At 51.5% G+C, this 23,377-nt stretch overlaps 1 protein-coding gene across 4 annotated transcripts in view; it reads left to right on the top strand.

Moving 5' to 3' along the window:
- Positions 1-502: 502 nt before the first annotated feature.
- The window catches only part of MYH14 (myosin heavy chain 14), a 58,215-nt gene continuing 35,340 nt past the window's right edge, over positions 503-23,377 (top strand). For 2 of the 4 annotated variants that reach the window (XM_032169015.2, XM_032169012.2), the window contains exons 1-8: positions 503-552; positions 7,209-7,616; positions 14,473-14,629; positions 20,005-20,032; positions 20,169-20,271; positions 21,078-21,101; positions 22,508-22,600; positions 23,227-23,290. In XM_032169015.2, coding sequence (XP_032024906.1) covers positions 7,212-7,616; positions 14,473-14,629; positions 20,005-20,032; positions 20,169-20,271; positions 21,078-21,101; positions 22,508-22,600; positions 23,227-23,290 — 874 coding nt within the window. In that variant the 5' untranslated portion in view covers positions 503-552; positions 7,209-7,211. Of the gene's footprint in view, positions 553-2,361; positions 2,451-7,208; positions 7,617-14,472; positions 14,630-20,004; positions 20,033-20,168; positions 20,272-21,077; positions 21,102-22,507; positions 22,601-23,226; positions 23,291-23,377 lie in introns of those variants that run through there. The other 2 variants (XM_032169013.2, XM_032169016.2) reach the window with 2 other exon arrangements.

Here is a 23,377-nt window from a genome sequence, read left to right as displayed (position 1 = left end):
TGATGGTATCACGGCCCACACCTCCCCCGTGGGTGAGAGCCTGGGAGGGTGCCTGGTACATGGTCTACGTTCGACAAAAGTGAATTCTCTCTCCTGTCTCTCTTGCCCGCCGGCTCCCGGGGGACCCAGGCATTCCGGCTTTCGGCCGGCCCCCCCACGCCGGCCCTTACAAAGGCCCCCATTCATGCCTTGCGCACAAAGCAGCCCATTCACCCTGGCCCCTTGGGCCTCCCGCCCCCGGCCGCCCCCCGCGCCTTGCTATTGGTGGCGCCCCGTGCCCATCAGGCCTCGGCTTCCACCCCCACCGCGCCGCCTAACTCCGCGCCCGGGCCGCGTTCTTTTCCCACGGCTGGCACCCTTCGACAACTTCTGATTGGCCCCGCCCGCCAGCCCCTCTTTTTGATTGGCGGCTCCCGTCCCCCAGGGGCGGGGCCGTAGCTTGCCGCAGCGGGCGCCGATTGGCCCCAACTGCGCTCGTGGGGGCGGGGCTGTCCTGGCGGACACGCCCCTCTTTCTCCCCAGGCCGAAGCCTCGGGACGGCCCTGGAAGCCGGTGAGTGTCCGGGGCCGGCAGCCCTCCGGGGGCGGCAAAACGGGACTGGGCCAGGGGAAGCTGGAGCCTGGGGGCTGCGATCGGGGCCCGGGAGCCCGGGCAGGCGGCCGGGGACGGCGGGGAGGTGACGCGGACACTCACCTTGGGCGCGCAGCTGGACGGCAGCGAGGGAGGTGGGGGGGGGCGGGACGTCTACACTCCCCCAACTCCAGTTGCCGCCGTGTGCGAGGCCCGGTCGGGGTCCTCGCTGGCAGCCCCGGGCCTGTTCCGCAGAAGGGGAAACTGAGGCTGTCTTTGGAACCCCGGCCGCTTTAATACCTGAGTCATCGCCTCCAGTCCCCCGCCCCCAGCATGACATGTCTCTGTTCTCACGTGTCAGAATCGGGGACCAGAGAGAGGGGTCGTGACTGGAAGAGGCGGAGGGGTAGGGAAGGACATATTTGAGAACCTACGATGTACTTGGACGCTTTTATTTTTTATAACTAAATAATTTCCTTTCCTTATCGTGTTGACTCGAGGTGAGTTATATTGTACCCATTATACAGAGAGGGGAAGGCTGAGACTGGACCGAATTGGTGACTGCAGGGGGACCTGGTGGAGAAGAACACTCCGGAGACCAACTGTGTGCTGGGTCCTTTAACCTTTTCAACCCCACAGGAGTCCCCTAAGGAAAGCGGTGGTCCCTGTGGCATAGATGGGGAAGCAGGTTGGTAGTAATCACCAACTGGGACGCAGAAATTGATGTCTTTAGGGACCTGCTACAAGTTCTTTCCAGACCCCCTCCTTTAGAATGGCAGAAAACGGTCTATGCTTGAATCCCAGACTTCCCTCTTATACTGTATGATCTTGAGTGCCTTACTTTGACCCTTCCTGCCTCAGTTTCCACATCAGAGAAATGGACATGCTGATCACCCCTATGTCATTGGTTGTTGAGATTATTCCAGGCCGGGCGCAGTGGCTCAGGCCTGTAATCCCAGCACTTTGGGAGGTGGAAGCGAAAGAATCGCTTGAGCCCAGGAGTTCGAGACCAGCTTGGGCAACACAGCGAGACTTCGTCTCTACAAAAAGTAAAAGAGTTAGCCGGGCGTGGTGGCGTGACTCTGTTGTCCCAGCTACTTGGGAGGCTGAGCAGGGAGGATCGCTTGAGCCCAGGAGGTCAAGGCTGCAGTGAGCCATGATCGTGGCACTGCACTCCAAGCTGGGCAACAGAGAGAGACCCTCTCTCTCTCTCTCTCTCTCTCTCTTTTTTTTAAATCATTTTATGATCTCAAAGAGCTGTTCTAAGAGGAGAAAATACCCGACACATAGTAGGTACTCTTATCACCATGTAGTCTTTATTTCACTCCCGAGACTGAAGCTCAGGACAGAATACCACTGTGCTCTTCTTTGGTACTCTTACTGTCTATAGATGTTGTTGTTCCGTTCCCGCAGTTGGGAAACTGAGGCTCGGGGAGATTAACGATGAAGCACTGGGCTGGGGAACTTTCTGAACGTCGTTTTATTAATTTCACTGGCCGCAGTTCACAGCAGGGAAAGCTGAGGCCCAGGAAGCTCCAGCGGGGTTTGAATCCCGGGAATCCTCAGCCTTCTCCGCGGCGGGCCCTCGACCTTTGCCCGCCATAAGGGGGAGGAGCCCCTGGCGCCGCCGCCGCTGCCGCCGCCGCCCACCTGGCAACAGGCTCAACCCCCGCCTTCCCCCGGCCCCCGTCAGAGGCCCTGAAGCTCCAGGCCCGCCCCGTTCCCAGCCGGGCAGGTGCTGGGTGACATCAGAGCCGGGCTCCCGCCCCGTGACGCGACGGGGCCCCGCCCTGCGCTGGACCGCGGAGGTCGCCGCACCTGAAGAGAACGGGGATTCCCGCGCCCTCTCCCCATCTCCCAGCTCCGGTCGGCGCCCCCAGGTAGCCCCGAGGATCTGCGAGTTGAGGGGGCGGCGACACAGGCGCTTGGGTCCAGGGGAATGGGTATTGGACCCTCGGACTCCTGGATCTGAGAAAGGGCCTTGGGCGCCTGCTGTCCCAGGTCTGAGGAAGGACTGCGCCGCGAGCCCGAACTCCTGGGTCTTTGGGGAGGAAAGGACTGGGGCCAAGACTGCAGTGCTGGGGTCTTAGGGGAGGAGGGGGCTGCAAGCCCGGATTCCTGGGTCTGTAGGAGCAGGGGCTGGGGGCCTGAACTCCTGGGTCTGAGACAGGAGGGCATTGAGTACTGGGACTCCGGAATCCCAGCGCTAGAAGCCAGAGTCAGAGGGCTGGATGCCAAGGGCCCCAACCTCTGCCCCAGGGCGGATCCCTGGCTGCTTTTTTTTCAAGCCCAGCAGTCTCGGCCCCTCCCAGGGCAGGTGCTTTCACCTGCCCAGGTGACAGTAATTAGCCCCGGCAGAGTGTTCTTGCTGGTTGAGGAAGGGTAGGGCAGCTAGAGAGGCTCCGCCACTTGGAGCCAAGGCCTGCAGGCCCTGCCCGCCCCATCAGGGCTGTGATCCATCTTCAGAACTCAGCATCCTCACTTCTAGCCCGGCAGCAGTGAGGTGAGGGGGCCTGCACTTCCCGATCCATAGGAGGAGGGGGCCGGGGGCTCAGACTCCTGGGTCCTGGGAGAGGAGAAGGCTGGGAGCTTGGACTCCTCAGCCTGGGGAAGGAAAGGGCTGAGGGCTTGGACTCTTGGCTCCAGGGAGGAGAGGCATAGGGCATAGGGTGATTGCAAAAACTCCGAAATCCTTCCTGGTCAAAGGCCACAGGGCTGGAGAGGAAGCGGATGGGGTGGGGTGGAATAGGTGGGGGTGAGGGTAAAGTCCCAGGGATGGAGTTTGGGTCCAGTGTATCCAGGTCACACTGGAGGCCTGGGGTGAGCCTTGACGATTTGGGGGCCACGGGGTGGAGAAACTCCCTGATGCATTCAGAGTGCGAGGGTCCAGCGTTTGAGGCCTGAGAGCCTCAGGGCCAAGAGTCACCACTGCAAGCTGGAGCTGCTGGGCTCGGGGGTAGGAGGAGAGGGTCTGGGAGGAAGTGGGTCCTCTGAGCAGAGCTGAGATTCCCATGGGAGAGGCTTGAGGGAAAGGCAGGAGTCTGTTGGGGCCAGATCCAGGGATGCCTGCAGGGCAGCTGGGCGTTTAGAAGGACTTCTCCAGGGGTATGTGGGAGCAAGGTGGGGACGGCAGGTGCATATAGGTCTATCAGGCAGAGGTGAAGTCCTGCTGTTGGGGAGACAGAAATCTCCCACTGTTTCTGTGACTGATGTGGTGGGGCAGTGATGGGGACATTTGAGGCAGTGGATGAGCGTAGCGGCTGGGCGTGGTGGCTCATGTCTGTAGTCCCAGCACTGTGGAGGCCAAAGCAAGAGGATCACTTGAGCCCAGGATTTTGAGATCAGCCTCGGTAGCAGAGTGAGACCCTGTCTCTACCAGAAAAAAACAAAACAAAACAAAACAAAACAAAACAAAACAAAAAAAGGCTGGGCCTGATGGTGCGCACCTGTGATCCCAGCTACTCAGGAGGCTGAAGTGGGAGGATCACTTGAACACAGGAGTTGAGGCTGCAGTGAGCTGTGATTGTGCCACTGCACAACTCCAGCCTGGGCAATAGAGCGAGACCTATCTCTAAGAAAAAAAAAAGAGAGAGAGAGAGAAAGAGAGAGAGAGAGAGTAGGGGCAGACTTCTTTAGCAGGAAGGGGCCACGCAGGATAGGGAGAATATTTTTCCTGCTTGGTGCTTGGACCGCGTTGGAATTACCACTACTGCCTATGGCCCCCTGGATGGTGGGAGGGGCCTAACACATTCTAGTTCCCCCAGCACCTGGTTGCCTCCCAGATAGCTGGAGCTGGATCCACCCCTAGGCCAGGAGCTCCTCGAGGCAGGGCTCCCAGCCTACTCTTCTCTGGGTCCTCACGCCCACTCAGGGCGGAGTCTCGTACTTGAAAGTCCTCAGAGAATTGAATGAATGGGGCCAGTCTCCCCATTTTATGGAGAAGGAGCCAGGTTCCAGAGAAGGAAGGAATTGTTCACTGAAGCAGTGAGATTCGAGTCTATTCTGCAGGCATGAGATAGGTGTGACCAGAGGTGGTCAGGGAATCTGAATGACAAAAATCAGGTCAATTCCCGCCCTGGGCTCATATCTTAGAGTAAAAGCAAGGTTGTACCTTTTGTCCCCTCTCTTACATCCCCTCCCACCCTCTGCCCCTCGATCATTTGGCTCTAGCCACGCTGCCCACCTCACAGTGACACAGCCACACAGGTGCGTTGTGGCCCCAGGACCTTTGCACTGCTGTCTGGAATGATTTTTTCTCCCAACAACCCCCTTGCTCACTCCTGTCATCTCCCTTGGGTCTTCATTTAAATGCCATGCCAGAGAGGCCCTCCCTGGCCACCCTAATGAAAACTTCAACATCCTGAACCCTAACATCCCCTGTCCCCTGGTTTATTCCTCCCCTTGGCATTTATCACCATTTAAAGTACTATCTGGCTGGGCACGGTGGCTCGTGCCTGTAATCCCAGCACTTTGGGAGGCCCAGGCGGGCGGATGACCTGAGGTTAGGAGTTTGAGACCAGCTTGGCCAACATGGTGAAACCCCATCTCTACTAAAAATACAAAAATTAGCCAGGCATAGAGGCATGCGCCTGTAATCCCAGCTACTTGGGAGGCTGAGGCAGGAGAATCTCTTGAAACTGGGAGGCAGAGGTTGCAGTGAGCCAAGATCAAGCCACTGCACTCCAGCCTGGGGGACAGAGCAAGACTCTGTCTCAAAAAAACAAAAACAAACAAACAAAAATACCCAAAAACCCCACCAAACATACTATATTTGGTTTCTGTAAAAAAACAAAAAAGAGAGAGAGAGAATTTTTAAAAAACAAAAACCATACTATCTAATTTACATTTTTAATCTTTTTCTCTGTCTCCTGGGATTAGAGCAGCTCTGTCCAATAGCAATATAATACAGGCCAGATGTGTAATGTAACATTTTCTAGTAGCCACATTTAATGATAAAAGTAAAAAAGGAACGGGTAACATTAATTTAATGATATATTTTATTTAACCCAGTAGATTGAAAATATTATCATTTCAGCATGTCATCAAATATTTAAAATCTCAGCAAACTATCTTTTTGTTGTACTAAGTCTTGGAAATCTGGCGTGTATCTTACACTTAGAACTCCAAATGGGGATATTTATATTTAAATTTTAAGATGGGGCTCGGTGGTTCACACCTGTAATCCCAGTACTTTGGGGAGCCAAGGCAGGAGGATCGCTTGAGCCCAGAAGTTTGAGACCAGTTTGAGCAACATAGAAGACCCTGTCTCTACAAAATAAATTTAAAAATTAGTAGGCATGGTGGCATACCTGTTAATACATTTATTTTTTAATTAATAAATTTCAGACATGAATCACCTGAGGCCGGGAAGTTGAGGATGTGGTGAACCATGATTGCATCACTGCACTCCAGCCTGAGCAACAGAGTGAAACCCCATCTCAAAAAAAAAAATAAAATAGATTGAATTTAAATGAATGAAATTGAAAATATGTTTCCTCAGTGACACATGCCACATTGCAAGTGCCCGGTAGTGCACAGGTGGCGGTGGCTTCTGCACTGGACAGCCCGGGGCTAGAAAGTGAACTTTTAGAGGCAGGCGTCTTCTTCCAGCTTGTCTGTTGCTCCATTGTCAATGCCCAGAACTGAGCCTGGCCAGGTGTGGTGGCTCATGCCTGCAATCCCAGCACTTTGGGAGGGTGAAGAGGGTGGATCACTTGAGGTCAGGAGTTCAAGACCTGCCTGGACAACATAGTGAGACCCTCATTTCTACAAAAATTGAAAATAATTGGCCGGGCGCGGTGGCTCACACTTGTAATCCCAGCACTTTGGGAGGCCGAGGCGGGCGGATCACCAGGTCAGGAGATCGAGACCATCCTAGATAACACGGTGAAATGCCATCTCTACTAAAAATACAAAAAAATAGCCGGGTGTGGTGGCAGGCGCCTGTAGTCCCAGCTACTCAGGAGGCTGAGGCAGGAGAATGGCGTGAACCCAGGAGGTGGAGCTTGCAGTGAGCCGAGATCGCGCCACTGCACTCCAGCCTGGGCGACAGAGCGAGACTCCATCTCAAAAAAAAAAAAAAAAAAAGAAAAGAAAATAATTAGCCAGTGCTGGATGTGGTGGCTCATGCCTATAATCCCAGCACTTTGGGAGGCCGAGGCGGGCGGATCACCTGAGGTCAGGAGTTTGATACCAGCTTGGCCAACATGGTGAAACCCTGTCTCTACTAAAAATACAAAAATTAGCTGGGCGTGGTGGCGGGCGCCTGTAATCCCAGCTACTCGGGAGGCTGAGGCAGGAGAATCACTTGAACCCCAGATGCCAAGGTTGCAGTGAGCTGAGATCATGCCATTGCACTCCAGCCTGGGCAACAAGTGAGACTTCGTCTCAAAAAAAAAAAAAAGAACTGACCCTCTGAGCCTGGTTCACAGCCTAGCTTATTAAAGAATGAATGAGTGCATAGAGAGGTGAATGAATGAAATGAGTAAGCTAGGTCTGTTAACCCACTTTGCAGAAGTATGGCAAGAGGTCTGGTAAAGGAAGGCAGAGGTGGCTGCCTGGGGAATTTGGGGTAGGGAAGGGAGGCCCGGGGGACGGAGCCCCATCTGACCCCCACCCTCTTTCTCTGCCCCCTGCAGACCATGGCAGCTGTGACCATGTCGGTGCCCGGGCGGAAGGCGGCCCCCAGGCCGGGCCCAGTGCCCGAGGCGGCCCAGCCGTTCCTGTTCACGCCCCGCGGGCCCAGCGCGGGTGGCGGGCCTGGCTCGGGCACCTCCCCACAGGTGGAGTGGACGGCCCGGCGTCTCGTGTGGGTGCCTTCGGAGCTTCACGGGTTCGAGGTGGCGGCGCTGCGGGACGAAGGCGAGGAGGAGGCGGAGGTGGAGCTGGCGGAGAGCGGGAGGCGGCTGCGGCTGCCGCGGGACCAGATCCAGCGCATGAACCCGCCCAAGTTCAGCAAGGCCGAGGACATGGCCGAGCTGACCTGCCTCAACGAGGCCTCGGTCCTGCACAACCTCCGGGAGCGGTACTACTCGGGCCTCATCTACGTGAGTGGGCTCCTGCTGGGGGGCGCGTGCGGGGGGTTGCTGCCGGTTGGGGAGCCAGGTCCACACCCCGGCTCCCCTGCATTAACTCGAGGCTGTTTATCATCTGTATCCCATGTCCCGTGACTGTTCCTACGCTTACTTGGTTGCCAAATTATGAATTGCCGGATTACTAGGACAGCCTCGGAACCTACTGGGGACATCGCATGATATATATGGTAGATAAACTGTATTATTTTCCTAAAGTATAAAACATTCCAATTTCTCAGATATTACTCATCCTGAGTTTTAAGGAACGGAAACAGATCTGTGACAATCATTAATGTGAATCACTCAGTATAGAAATATGTTGCTTGAGGTTCAAGACGAGCCTGGGCAAGAAAACGAGACCCTGTCCCTTAAAAAAAGATAAATTAGCCAGGTGGTGGTGGCCCCTGCCTTTAGTCGCAGCTTCCAGGAAGGCTCAGGCAGGAGGATCATTTGAGCCCGGGAGGCCAAGGCTGCAGTGAGCTATGATGATACCACTGCACTCCAGCCTGGGTGACAGAACAACACCCCAGGTCAAAAACAGACAAAAAGCAAACAACTATATGCTAGGCTCTGTGCTAAATGCCTATCTATTAATTCATTCAATCTCACCATAGGAAAGATAGAGTCTATTATTATTACCATTTTACTTAACAGGCAAATGAGGCCCAGAGAGAGTTAATAATAATAAAAATGAACATTTATTAAACACTTACCAAGCATTCTTCCAAGCTTTCTAAAATACATTGCCTCTGTACATTTTCGGAATTATAAAGCATCTGATCCCCATTTTGCAGGTGAGAAAACTGAGGCACAGAGAGGCCAAGTTCACACAATTAGACCTGGCAGATCTAGGTAGTCTGGTCCCAGGCATTCTCACTTTGCTGTGGTGCCTCTTAAGATTGAGATGGGGCTGAGAATGGAGGTTCATGCCTGTAATCCCAGCACTTTGAGAGGCTGAGGTGGGTGGATTGCTTGAGCCCAGGAGTTTGAGACCATCCCGGGCATGGCAAAACCCCATCCCTGAAAAAAAAAAAAAAAAAAAATACAAAAAATTAGCTGGGCATGGTGGCACACTCTTGTAGTCCCAGCTACTTGGGAGGCTGAGGTGGGAGAATCACCTGAACCCTGAAGGTGGAGGCTACACTGAGCTGTGATGGTGCCACTGTACTCCAGCCTGGGTAACAAGTCAAGACCCTGTCTCAAACAAAACAAAACAATACAAAAACCCATTGAGAAGGGATTGATGATAGCTAGGTTGACTATGGTAGTCTTCCCACATCTGTGCTAAGCTTTGGATGTTCGTTGCATTTTTAAAACTCTTTACAGCAAACAGATGGGGTAGGGCAGTGGTTCTTAACCCCACCTCCATGGAAGAATCATTTGGGGAATTCTTAGAAAATACCAGTGCCTGAGCCCCACCCCAGAACTTTCAATCAAGCTCTCTGGGGCTGTGACATGAACATTGGTATTTTTAATAAGCTTCCAAGGAGGTTCTAATGGGCAGCCAAGGGGTTATTAATTTCATTTCACAAAAGAGCAAACAGGATTAGAGAGATTGACAAGGAATGTGGACAGTCATAATGAAAAATAATAATAAGAGGAGGCTAGCAAATATTTAATCGAGCACTCGTGATATGCCAAGCACTGTTCTAAGTGTGGCGTGTGAGTTATCAGCTTCCCTCTGGGCCAGGGACTGCTGATATCACCTGATGTTCAGGAATGTTAAGTGACCCACAGCCATGAAGGAATCATGCCAGGATTTGAACCCAGGCAGCTGGTTCCAGAGTCATGCTCCAAACTCCAGCTTAGACTGGTGGGGTCTCCCAGCTTTGCTCCAATATCCACCCCTCTGAGGTTCACAAAGCGGAAGATTAGAATATTTTTATGAAGTCTCACTCCTACTTGGAGATCGAGGCTCTGAGATAAGCACTGACTGGCTCAGGGTCCCTCAGCTTGTGGTGGCAGGTGTGGAATTTGAATCGAGGGCTGTCAGACCCTGCATGGGGTTGCTGTCTTCTCCAGTCTGCACTGGCCCTTTCCAAATCTTCAAACACCTTTACTAGCCCTGGAAAAGAGGCCTCTACGTGATCCACTCCCCCACATCTCACCCAAGGCCACAGACATCAGGATGACATCCAAAACATGGATCTACTAGTTGCCTTTTATTCATTTATATATTTTTTTGAGACAGGGTCTCATTCTGTTGCCCAGGCTGCAGTGCAGCAGCATGATCTTGGCTTACTGTAGCCTTCACCTCCTGGGTTCAAGCAACTCTCTTGCCTCAGCCTCCTGAGTAGCTGGGACTACAGGCGCCCGCCACCATGCCCAGCTAATTTTTGTATTTTTAGTAGAGATGGGGTTTCGCCATGTTCGCCATGCTGGTCTCGAACCTCTGAGCTCAAGTGATCCACCCAACTCAGCCTCTCAAAGTGCTGGGATTACAGGGGTGAGCCACCGCATCCAGCCACTCTTTGCCTTTTAATAAATACTCTGAGCGCTCCCAGCAACCTTGTAAGGTATCTGCTATCATCCCCCCTCTGCAGATGGGGAAACTGAGCCTCAGACTGGGGGGCAGGATTTGAACATAAGCCCCACAACTAGGAACCAGCTAAGCTAGAACTTGAAACCAAGTCACTGTGACTGCAGACCGCAGGTCCTAGCCATTGCACTAGGAAGATTATTCAGGAAGTTCAGGAGAAAAAGTGGTAGGGCCTAAGCTAAGGTGGTGGCCAGGGAGCCAGACTTTTGGGGCCTAAGAAATGAATGTGAGAGAGACGACTCTAGAATTCCAGACAGAAGCAAATTGGGCCTTAATAAAGATCATTAGCACTTAGTGAGTACCTGCTTTCTCTGCTGGGCGCTGTTCTAAATTTCTCTCCAATATGATCTTGTTGACCCCCTCCCCATCCACATCAGGTTGTGAGGTAGGGATTATCACCCTCTTTTTCCCACAGCTTGGAGAGGGGGAGCCATTCGCCCAATAGAAGCTGATAGTGGCTAAAATATTGAGCATGCAGTGTTTCAACGTCCATGTTCTGTTTTTTGTTTTGTTTGTTTGTTTGTTTGTTTTAGACATAGCCTTGCTTTGTCACACAGGCTGGAGTGCAGTGGCATGCTTACAGCTCACTGCAGCTCAACCTCCTGGGCTCAAGTGATCCTCCTGCCTCAGCCTCCTAAGTAGCTGGGACTACAGGCACATACCACCACGCCTGGCTGATTTTTTAATTTGTTGTAGAGACACTGTTTCACAATGTTACCCAGGCTAGTCTCAAACACCTGGACTCAAGTGATCCTCTTGCCTGGGCCTCTCAAAGTGCTGGATTTACAGGCTTGAGCCACTGCTGCGCGCAGCTGGGGTTCACATTAAACCCTCTGCATGCCACGTGAACTTGTGGATGACTCCCAGGCACCTTATGTAGGAAGCACTATTTCTGTCCCCATTAGCTAAAGACACTGAGACCCTGAAAGGTTGCTTGCTCAAGCCACTTGGCCTGAAAATGTTAGAGGTGTGATTCAAACTCTGCCCTGTTTAAGACCTGTGCTTAATACATGTTTGTTGACTGACCAACTGATGGTGGGGAAGGTGGTGTTGTCCACTGAAAAGTGGGACGTCCAGGGTTCCAGAAACCCAGTTTCTGCCACTAACAGGCTGTTTGTCTTGAGTTGCTAAGGGTCTCAGTCCCTTTCCTGGGACCCTTGGGGCAGGGAGGGAACCCCTTTGTAGAACACCCTGCTCTGAGAAACACGGAAGATGCATTATGTGATTTCACTCTCAGAACACTTCTAGGTGATGGGTTAAAAGCTGCATTTTCCAGGGCTGGAAACTGAGGTTTAGAGAGTACATTCTTCATTCAAATTCACACACAGCTCAAAAATGCTGCATCTGAATTTGAACACTGCATGGCTTCAAAGTCTGAGCGATGAGCCTGAGAGTTTGAGGCTGCAGTGAGCCAGGATTGTGCCACTACACTCCAGCCTGGGCGACAGAGCCAGACTCTGTCCCACCTGCCCCCGCCAAAAAAGTCTGAGTTAGCCCAGGGCTCCCAGGTAGGATGAGTGACGTAAGAGTCTCCAGACCCATATCTGGCGTGTGTTGCATGGGCCCCGCCTCAGCCTGGCTGGTTTTTATCCATGATCTCCCCTAATCCCCACAGCCTTTGTAATGAGGTGGGGAGTGTCGCCCTCGGTTTCCCAAGGAGGAAACTGAGACTATGGGGAAAGTCACCAGGCTGAGGGGAGCCGGGGCAGGTCTGTCTTCAGAGCCCCGAGGGCTGGAGCAGCCATTCCTGACCCTTCCAGGAGGGCTTCCCCAGCTGTCTCCCACCCTGTGGGGGTGCACCAGCCTCTGTTCCTCCCCCCCAGCCTTGTTGACCAGCTCAGGTTTCCGTTCCCAGGTGTCGCCCTGGAAACAAGGTGTGGCTGGCAGGAGGGGCTGGGGTGGGAGGGTGGCGTGGGGAGTGGGTTCCTCCGCCAGCCAGGAGTGGTGGCTGGGGCGCCGACAGCCATGAGATACCCTCCCAGGGAATGTGGTCCGGCTGCCCCACCCTCTGAGAGCTGGGGGGAGCTCCCGGAGCAGCCCTTTCAGGCAGGGAGGGCAGACACCCAGCAAACCGGTTGTTCCGCTCCTGACTGGCCACCCAGGCCACCCACCCTCCCACCGTTAGAAGGTTGGCACCTGGGACCAGGCAGCCTGTGGTGGCCACACCCTACTGTGCTTGAGAAGCTCAAGCTCCCTGGGAGCTTAAAACAGTCCTGGTGGCCGGGCACAGTGGCTCATGCCTGTAATCCCAGGCATGCCGGGGTGGTAGGATCGCTTGAGCCAGGGGTTCAAGACCAGCCTGGGCAACATAGTGAGACCTGATCTCTACAAAAAGTAAAAATTTAAAAAATTGGCCAAGCGTGGTGGTGCATACCTGTGGTCCCATCTGCTTGGGAGGCTGAGGTGGGAGGATTGTTTGAGCCCAGGAGGTAGAGGCTGCAGTGAGCTGTGTCATGCCACTGCACTCCAGCCTAGGTGACAAAGTGAGATACTGTTTCTAAAAAACAAAAGAAAAAAATAGTCCTGCTGCTAACCAGCTTAGAAACCAGCTAGCTGGGTAACTAGCAGAGTAGGTTACCCTACTTTATCACACACAGCTAGAAAACACATCTGAATTTGAATCCCGGATGGCTTCAAAGTCGAGCAACAAGCCCAGAGTAGCTAACTAGCTAAGCCACTAAGCAGGTAATTCTCTGGCTAGTTTAGCTAGCTAATTGTAGATAGCTTGGCTAGTTAGCTCTCTGGCTGGTTTCGCTAAGTGGCTAACTAGCTCTCTAGCTATATTTAACTGCTTCTGTGAGTGTTGAGCCCCTCTTTCCTATATGATACCCCTGTGAGCTGGATTTGTTCTTAAACTGTTACAGAGTCCTGAGGCCGGGTGTGATGGTTCACGCCTCTAATCCCAGCACTTTGGGAGGCTGAGGTGGGCAGATCACTTGAGGTCAGGAGTTCAAGACCAGCCTGGGCAACATAGAGAGACCCTGTGTCTACAAAAAAATACACCGGGTGCGGTGGCTCAAGCCTGTAATCCCAGCACTTTGGGAGGCTGTGGTGGGAGAATTAGTTGAGCCCAGGAGTTCAAGAGCAGCCTGGGCAATGTAGTGAGACCCGGTCTCTACTAAAAATAAGAAAAATTAGCCTAGTGGATTGACACACGCTTGTGATCCCAGCTACTCTCAAGGCTGAGGTGGGAGGATTGCTTTAGTCTAGGAGGTGGAGGCTGCAGTGAGCCATGATTGTACCACTGCACTCCAGCCTGGGTGACAGAGTAAGACCCTGTCTCAAAGAGAGAAAAAAAAAAAAAGATTGGCATGGTCATGTCAGCAGGACTGTTATGTGTCTATTATCACTAGAAACCGCAGGTATGTTCCTATTGCATTTCGGTTATTGCAGATACCACAGGCACCTTCCAGAGATATTCCATGCATATTCAAGTGAGTATATAAAAATATATGAAAAGATTCCTCTTCTATCCTTTCTTTTTTTTTTTTTCTTTTTTTTTTGAGACAGAGTCTTGCTCTGTCGCCCAGGCTGGAGTGCAGTGGCGCAACCTCGGCTCACTGCAACCTCCGCCTGCCAGGTTCAAACAATTCTTCTGCCTCAGCCTCCCAAGTAGCTGGGACTACAGGCATGTGCCACCACACCTGGCTAATTTTTTTTTGTATTTTTAGTAGAGATGGGGTTTCATCATGCTGGCCAGGCTGGTCTCGAACTCCTGACCTCATGCTCCGCCCGCCTCGGCCTCCCAAAGTGCTGGGATTACAGGCGTGAGCCACCGTGCCCGGCCCTCCTCTTCCGTCCTTTCTAATGCAAATGGTAACTCCTCACACAGTCCTCAACTCATCTCCTTTTACTTGATATTGATTTGAAGATAGTCCCATGTCTATACACAAGAGCTTTGTAGGAATCCGTCGTATGAAGGTGCATTCAGGTCGTTTCTAGTCTTTTGCTGCTACAAAGAGTGCCTCAACCGTCACCTCGCACATGGTCATTTCCTGTGTGTGAGTCCAGGCAGCCACAGGTTGTGACCCGAGTCTGGCTGGCTGCAAAGACCTTGTTCTCTCTCAGGGCAAATCCTCACCCAGGCAGTGCCTTTGTGCAATTTGGAAAGATTCTTTGCTACCATCAGCCTGAAAATGCTCTTAACAAACATTCAAATCTACATTGTTATGGTGTAGACGTACCGTGTACAGATGCCCTTGTGCAGTGCACGACCTGCTCAGACGCCCCATAACGCCTTTCAGGCCGTGGGCAAGCATCTGAGACCCTCTCCCCTCTCACCCACTGCAGACGTACTCCGGCCTTTTCTGTGTGGTCATCAACCCGTACAAGCAGCTTCCCATCTACACAGAAGCCATTGTGGAGATGTACCGGGGCAAGAAGCGCCACGAGGTGCCACCCCACGTGTACGCAGTGACCGAGGGGGCCTATCGGAGCATGCTGCAGGGTGAGTGCTGGGTGGGGCTGTAGGCCAGCGAGGCGGCTCTTCAACGGGGGCCTGACCTGGGGCTGCCGGAAGCCAGAGTCCAGGTCAAATGAAAGCTTGCGGACTTGACTCTGTGGGGCTTCTTAGGGGGCTGGAGGGAACACAAGTAGAGGCCTGAGTGGGTGAGGTGCTAGGTCCTAGAGTCTTTTTACCTGTCTCCATGTTCATCGTCTCTTTTATTATTATTATTATTATTTTGAGACAGAGTCTCAATGTCACCCAGGCTGGAGTGCAGTGGCACAATCTTGGCTCACTGCAACCTCTGCCTCCTGGGCTCAAGTGATTCTTGTGCCTCAGCCTCCCAAGTGGCTGGGACTACAGGCGTGCACCACCGCACCTGGCTAAGAGACGGGGTTTCACCATGTTGGCCAGGCTGGTCTCAAACTCCTGACCTCAAGTGATATGCCCACCTCAGCCTCCCAAAGTGCTGGGATTACAGGCATGAACCACCGTACCTGGCCTCCTTTTTAATTTTTAAATAAATTTATTTATTTTTGGCCAGGTATGGTGGCTCACGCCTGTAATCCCAGAACTTTGGGAGGCCGAGGTGGGCGGATCACAAGGTCAGGAGATCGAGACAATCCTGGCTAACAAGGTGAAACCCTGTCTCTACTAAAAATACAAAAAGAATTAGCCAGGCGTGGTGGTGGGCGCCTGTAGTCCCAGCTACTCCGGAGGCTGAGGCAGGAGAATGGCGTGAACCCGGGAGGTGGAGCTTGCAGTGAGCCGAGATCGCGCCACTGCACTCCAGCCTGGGCGACACAGTGAGACTCTGCCTCAAAAAAAAAATTAATTTATTTTTTATTTCAATAGTTTTTGGGAAACAGGCAGTGTTTGGTTGCATGGAAAAGTTCTTTGGTGGCCATTTCTGAGATTTTGGTGCACTCGCCATTGGAGCAGTGTACCCTGCACCCAATGTGTAATCTATCCCTCACCACCCGCCCACCACCCTTCACCCTGAGTCCCCAAAGTCCATTGTGTCATTCTTATGTTTTTGCATGCTCAGAACTTAGCTCCCTCTTCTAAGTGAGAATATACGATGTTTGATTTTCCATTCCCGAGTTACCTCACTTACAATAATGGCCTCCAGTTTCATCTAGGTTGCTGTGAATGCCATTATTTCATTCCTTTTTATGGCTGGATAGTATTCCATGGTGTATGTGTGTCTATATATCCCATGGTGTATATATATAACAAATATATATATATATATATATATACACCATGGGATATATACTCTCTCTCTCCCTCTCTCTCTCTCTCACTATATATATATGTATATATATATGTGTGTGTATATATATATATATATATATGAGTATTCCATGGTGTGTATACACACACACACACACACACACACCATGGGATATATATGTGTGTGTGTATACACACCATGGAATACTCATATATATATATATATCACAGTTTATCTACTCGTTGGTTGATGGGCATTTAGGCTGGTTCCATATTTTTGCAATTGTGAATTGTGCTGCTATAAACATGTGTGTGCAAGTGTCTTTTTCATATAATAGCTTCCTTTCCTCTGGGTGGATACCCCAGAGTAGGGTTGCTGGATCAAATGATAGATCTGCTTTTGGTTCTTTAAGTAATCTCCATACTGTTTTCCATAATTAAAAAATCAAAAAATAACATGTTGGTGTGGATACGATAAAACGGGAACACTTTGACACTGCTGGTGGAATGTAAACTAGTACAACCACCATTGAAAACAGTATGGAGATTCTTGAAAGATCTTTGTTCACTCTTTCTCTGAACAGTATTGGTTGGGTGTGGGGCTTCTACGAACATTTCCCTTGAGACAGTAATTCCCAGAGGGTTCATTCATTCATTCAACATTTATCGTTGAATTGTAGATCTGACCTCCATCGTCATGGGGTAAATGTAGCCCCTTAGACAGATGGCAGGTCAAGGCAGTTGTGTACAGCTGGGCAGGTTGTACACTGAACAAGGGTATCCATCCAAGGGGCTGCCATTCATACCATGACAACATAGATCAGTCCTGGCAAAATTACATGATTAACTATTATATATATAATGCCCTTATTATATATTTGCTATATATCATCTATTTTAATAGATATTTAGTATTTTTTTGTTTATATCTATTAAACATTTAAAAATTATATCTATTTACATCATAAAACATATAATAGGCCGGGGCGGTGGCTCACACCTGTAATCCCAGCACTTTGGGAGGCCGAGGCGGGAGAATTGCTTGAGTTCAGGAGCTCAAGACCAGCCTGGGCAACATAACAAGACCCTGTCTCTACAAAAAAATTGAAAAAGTTTTTGTTAAAAAAGGAAAAACCGCATGCAATAGTACACAACATTCAGACCCTTCGATCATGGCTTCAAAACCCATCTGTGCCGCTCGCTATTTCCGTCCCACACCCCAGCCTCACCCACCTTCCTGTCTGTCAAACATCCCTAACTCAGTCCTACCTCAGGGCCTGAATATGAATATATTATACTTACTGAATATGCATATTAAATATGAGCAAATTATTAAATTTATATATTTGATTAAATAGTATAATATTGTGAATATATTATGCTTATTTAATATGCATATTCAATAAGTATATTATTTTATTACACTTTATTTTTATTATACTTCATTTTTATTTTATTATACTTTATATATATTTATTTTATTATTATGTAAGTGTAATGTTGATTTAATAAATTATACCTATTTAATATGCATATTCAATAAGTATAATAATGTGTTAAATTAAATAGTATAACATATTAAATTAAATGGTATATTAAATAGCATAATATTGTAAACATATTATGCTTTTTTTTTTTTTGAGACAGAGTCTCACTCTGTCACCCAACCTGGAATGCAGTGGCATGACCTTGGCTCGCTGCAACCTCCACCTCCCGGGTTCGAGCCATTCTCCTGCCTCAGCCTCCCGAGTGGCTGGGACTATAGGCATATGCCACCATGCCCAGCTAATTTTTGTATTTTTAGACCAAGTTTCACCATGTTGGCCGGGCTGGTCTCGAACTCCTGACCTCAGGTGATCCATCTACCTCAGCCTCCCAAAGTGCTGGGATTACAGGCATGAGCCACCATGCCCGGCCTAATATGCTTATTTAATATGCATATTAAATGGGAGTATTAAATGGGAATACTGAAGTCTCCAGGTAGAATAGTGGATTCACTTATTTCTCCTGGCAGACCTATCAGTTTCTGCTGGATTAATTCATTTAACCTCATAGCAAATCTATAAAATAGGTTATCTCCTTGTCCCTGATTTCTGGGTGGGGAAACTGAGGCACAGAGCAAAACAGTCATTGCCTATGGTCACACTGGTGGGTGTATGCTGAGGTGGGATTCGAACCAGGGCCCCTGGCCACCGCCTCCCTGTATGTCACACTGTGTGTTGTATTTCCTCCTGTGCCGTGCACTGTGCTGAGTGCATTTTGAGCATTCTGAATTCTGACTACAGCCCTGTGAGATGGAAGCTCTTTTGAGCCCCATTTTTCAGATGGGAGAACAGAGGCACAAAGCAACTCAGAGACTGGCCCAAGGTCACGCAGCAAGTCAGAGAGGCAGCCGGTCGGTGAACCTGTGTGCATATGGTCCCCCATACCAGGCGGCCAAGTCTGAGGTCCTACTGGACGCAGCTTACTCCCTGGCTGGAAGACACCCAGAGGATGCCCGTCCTGCTTAAAAAAACATTCAGACCCTTTGATTGTGGCTTTATTTATTTAGAGATGGAGTTTCACTCTTCTTGCCCAGGCTGGAGTGCAATGGCACGATCTTGGCTCACTGCAACCTCTGCCTCCCGGGTTCGAGTGATTCTTCTGCCTCAGCCTCCCAAGTAGCTGGGATTATAGGCGGCGCCCCCATGCCTGGCTAATTTTTGTATTTTTAGTAGAGACGGGGTTTCACCATGTTGGCCAGACTGGTCTCGAACTCCTGACCTCAGGTGATCTGCCAGCCTCGGCCTCCCAAAGTGCTGGGATTACAGGCATGAGCCACTGAGTCCAGCCTGATCATGGCTTTAAAACCCATCGCACCACTTGCCATCTCTGCCCCATCCCCCAACCTCACTGGCCTTTCTGTCTCTCAAACATCCCTAACTCAGAGCCTTTCCCCTGGCTGTGCCCTCTGCCTGAAATGCCACTTCCTTTGAGAAGCCTTCCCTGCTCCTTCCCCCAAGTCGATTCTTATTACCTAACATCAGGGTTTTGGAATCCTGGCTCTACTGACATTTGGGGCTGGATGATTCTTTGTCGTGGGAGGCTGTCCTGGTCATTGTAGGATGTTTAGCAGCACTCCAGCCTCTACCCACTCAGTGCCCATGGAACTCTCCTCTTTCAGGGTAATAACCAAAAATGTGTCCCAGACATTGCCAGGTGTCTCCTGGCAGGAATGGAGGACATAATTACCCTGTTTAAGAACCACTGCTTCGGCTGGGCGCAGTGGCTCATGCCTGTAATCCCAGCACTTTGGGAGGCCGAGTCTGGCGGATCACGAGGTCAGGAGATCGAGACCATCCTGGCTAACACGGTGAAACCCCATCTCTACTAAAAATACAAAAAAATTAGCCGGGCGTGGTGGCGGGCGCCTGTAGTCCCAGCTACTCGGGAGGCTGAGGCAGGAGTATGGCGTGAACCTGGGAGGTGGAGCTTGCAGTGAGCCGAGACTGTGCCACTGCACTCCAGCCTGGGCAACAGAGCGAGACTCCGTCTCAAAAAAAAAAAAAAAAAAAAAAAAAGAACCACTGCTTTATTCTATTACTGATTTAGTTTTCTTCCCAGTGCTAATCGGTATTTGATTGTAGGTTTTTGTCCCCTGCATCTTAAGTGGAAGTTCTGTAGAGGCACACACCTTGCCAGTTCCCCACTCCCTTCCATGCCTGGTGCTCAGTAGGTGGTCAGTATGTGATTGTGGAATGGCTGTGTTAGGCCCAGGGCGGGCGCTGGGGTAGACATCTTATATCACAGGACCTCGCTTCTGTCTTTGAATCTCACACGCCCAGCATGAGGCAGCACACAGTAGGGTCTCACGTTGAGGTTGTTGAATGAATCATATTCTGTTCAGTTGAGGGAGCCTGTCTCCATTTTACGGGTGAGGAAATCAAGGCTCAGAGAGGGACAGCTGCTTTCCCAGGGTCACACAGCGAGCAAGGGGCTGAGCTGGGTGGGGAATTAGAATCCAGGAGTGTTACAAATCAAGACCCAAGCTTTTCCTTACTCCCTGGGAATAATTTTTAAAATGCAGCGGCCAGTGTAAGGGACCAGAGGGCCCTGCTAGAGACTCTCTCAGATGACATATTCCCCCACTCTGTCCCCTACAGATCGTGAGGACCAGTCCATTCTCTGCACGTGAGTAATCTGGAAGGACTTCCTGGAGGAGGGGCGGTCCGGGTGGGGCATGGCTGTGTTTGGAATGGGCAGGGCAGGTGGGGATCTTGCCCAAGGTCATTGCCAACCCCTTTGCTTCCCCTTGTCATCCCCACAGTGGAGAGTCTGGAGCTGGGAAGACGGAAAACACCAAGAAGGTCATCCAGTACCTCGCCCACGTGGCATCATCGCCGAAGGGCAGGAAGGAGCCGGGTGTCCCCGTAAGCAATCCCTGCCTGGGGTCACCCCCTGGGCCCTGCCACAGCATTGCCCCTTCCATCTTGGGCTTTCCCCACAATTGTCTCTCCCCCTCATGGAGGACCTTCTCCTGGACACCTATGCCACCTGAGCACCTACCGTGTGCCTGAGGTGGGGCTGAAAGCAGAGTCAGGGGGACACAGAGGTGTGAGGGTCAGTCTTGGTCTCACTGGCTCTCAGAATGTCTCCTAGTACTTAGTAGGTGCTTTATTTTCTGAGCACCTACTGTGTCAAGCCTGATTTTAGGAGGTCATGATGCCCGGGTTTGTCGTCTAAGTGAACATTATATCGTGCCCTCCACTGTTTCAAGCCCTGTTCTCACACTGCCTTACTTACCCCTCGGGTGGGGTGGGTGCTGTTTTCCTGTACTGAAGATGGAGAGCCCAGGCATGGGAGGGGTGAGTCAGTTGTTGGTCACGCACCCAGGAAGAGGTAGAGTGAGGCCAGGCACAGTGGCTCATGCCTGTAATCCCAGCACTTTAGGAGGCCGAGGCGGGAGGATCGCTTGAGCCCAGGAATTCAAGACCAGCCTGGGTAATATAGTGAGACCCCATCTCTACAAAAAAAATTTTTAAATAAAGGAGGTAGAGTGGGATTCAAACCCGGGAGTGTGGTCCCCCAGGCCACCCTACTCCACATGCCCGGTTTCCCCAGTCCCCCTTCCCCCACCCCCCATGCCACCACCCGAGATCACTGGTTCACCTGTGTGCCTGTCCACGTTCCATGTGCTGTGTCCTGGTCCGTGTCTCGTGTCCCGTGACTTCCTCAGGCCTCCGTCAGCACCGTGTCTTATGTGAGTAGCAGGGGATCACCTCGAGTCTTGCTGCCCCTAATGACTTCCCGGCTACCCAATGCATGATCTTCTTGGTAGACGGGGCCCAAGGCAGCAGTGGTCCCACCTGCCAGGGACCCCTCTGCCCCACCACTGCTATTCATGGCGGCCCTGCTGTGTGTGTGTGTGCAGATGGGCCACAGACACCAACATGAAACAATCCAGAGAACAAAACTGCCACTTACTGCTGATCTACTAAAGTGTCCAGCCGGGGCCCACAGACGCTGTGTGCACACAACCAGAGTGAACAGTGTAGCAAGGGAAATACATGCATGTCCCATGTTCTTCTGTGTGAGAAGTCATGTACCCTTCACTTTATGCATCTTTTTTCGTTTGACAAAGCATCCACCTAGCTAGATCATTTCATCTTAACACAAGCAAGACATGGACTGAGAGAAGACACACACAGGCTGCCATTTATGAAGCACCTACTGTGTGCCAGGCTCTGACACCGAGGGGGCTGGAGGGAAGTTTGGAGTGACTTCCTGCCAAGGAGTAGCCTGGTGGGGCCAGGAACCCACTATTTTTTGAAGGCCTATTATAGGCCAGACTGCTTGAAACACTTTACATAGGTGGTACAGATTTTTGCCTTAGTTAAAAATTCTAGGCTGGGTTTGGTGGCTCAGGCCTATAATCGCAGCACTTTGGAAGGCTGAAGTGGGAGGATTGCTTGAGGCCAGGAGTTCAAGACCAGGCTAGGCAAAAGAGTGAGACCCCATCTCTACTAAAAATTTTAAAAAGTAGCTGGGCATGGTGGCGCTTACCTGTAGTTCCAGCTACTCAGGAGGCTGAGGTGAGAGGATTCCTTGAGCCCAGGAATTTGAGGCTGCCATGAATTATGACCATGCCACTGCACTCCAGAATTTCTACAAGCAACACATGAGTACATATTCATTCTAACAACAACAAATCAGATTAAATGAAATTCCTTTTCCTCCCCTCAGTCCCCTTCCTTGGAGTGCCTTACACTGTTGACAGTTTGGTGTGCATCCTTGCAGACCTTTCTCCATATGTTTACAAACATGTATATATCTGTGGATTTAAGAGTCTCGTTTTGTGGTGTTTCTTCCTTAATTCATTTTTTATTAATGGGATAACATTGTAGACATTGTTCTGCAACTTGTTTTTTTGTTTGGCTTGGTTTGGTTTGGTTTCCACTTAACAATATGTCTTGGAGATGCTTCCCTCTTCCCCTCACAATAGACAGATGGGCAAGACCCGGATATGGGAAGTGGGCACATGCCCAGACACACAAAGGCCGCTCACACACAGATACTCAACCAGCTGGAGACACAGCCCGAGCTGGGCTGGCCTAGCCTCCTGCCCCATTCTCACTGACCTCATGCATCATCTCCTGTGCCCGGCAGGGTGAGCTGGAGCGGCAGCTGCTTCAGGCCAACCCCATCCTAGAGGCCTTTGGCAATGCCAAGACAGTGAAGAATGACAACTCCTCCCGATTCGTGAGTGCCAGGGGTGGGCAGTGCTGGCTGTGTCAGGGATACCGGAGCTGGGAACCTCAGGGTGGGCTTCACGTGGATCTGTTGAGGGAGGAGGGGCTGGGGGCCTGGACTCTTGAGTCTGAGGGAGGGGGGTCTGGGGATCTGGACCCCTGGGTCTGAGGGAGGAGGGGCTGGGTACCTGAATTTTTGAGTCTGAGGGAGGAGGGGCTGGGGGCCTGGACCCCTGGGTCTGAAGGAGGAGGGGCTGGGGGCCCAGATCCCTGGGTCTGAAGGAGGAGGGGCTGGGGCCCTGGACTCTTGAGTCTGAGGGAGGAGGGGCTGGGGGCCCAGATCCTTGGGTCTGAAGGAGGACGGGCTAGAAGCTGGGTGCCTGGTTCTAAGGGAGGAGTAGCTGGGGACCAGGGGGCTGCGGAAAGAAGTCCAAGGGGCCCGGACCTTGAATTGCCAAGGAGCCCCCCGCTGGGGACTCACCATAGGATGGGGTTCAGGTAGAGGGAGCAAGGAAGTTGGGGGGGCAGCCGCAGCTCTGGGAGCAGTGGGTGTGGGGTTTGGGCTGTTCTTCAGGTCTGAGCGGGGAAGGGGACCCTCTGCTGAAGCCCACCCACCTTGGTCAAATTCATCCGCAGGGCAAATTCATCCGCATCAACTTCGACGTTGCCGGGTACATCGTGGGCGCCAACATTGAGACCTGTATCCTCTCACAGCCCATGGGGATGGCAGCCGAGGGGGGCAGCCTTTCAGACAGCACTGAGTATGGGAAGCACCTCCCACCGCAGG

This window comes from Hylobates moloch, unplaced genomic scaffold (assembly GCF_009828535.3).
Source record: "Hylobates moloch isolate HMO894 unplaced genomic scaffold, HMol_V3 SCAFFOLD_12, whole genome shotgun sequence".
Taxonomy (NCBI): Eukaryota; Metazoa; Chordata; class Mammalia; order Primates; family Hylobatidae; genus Hylobates; species Hylobates moloch.
This window is presented reverse-complemented; position numbering and strand designations above follow the sequence as displayed.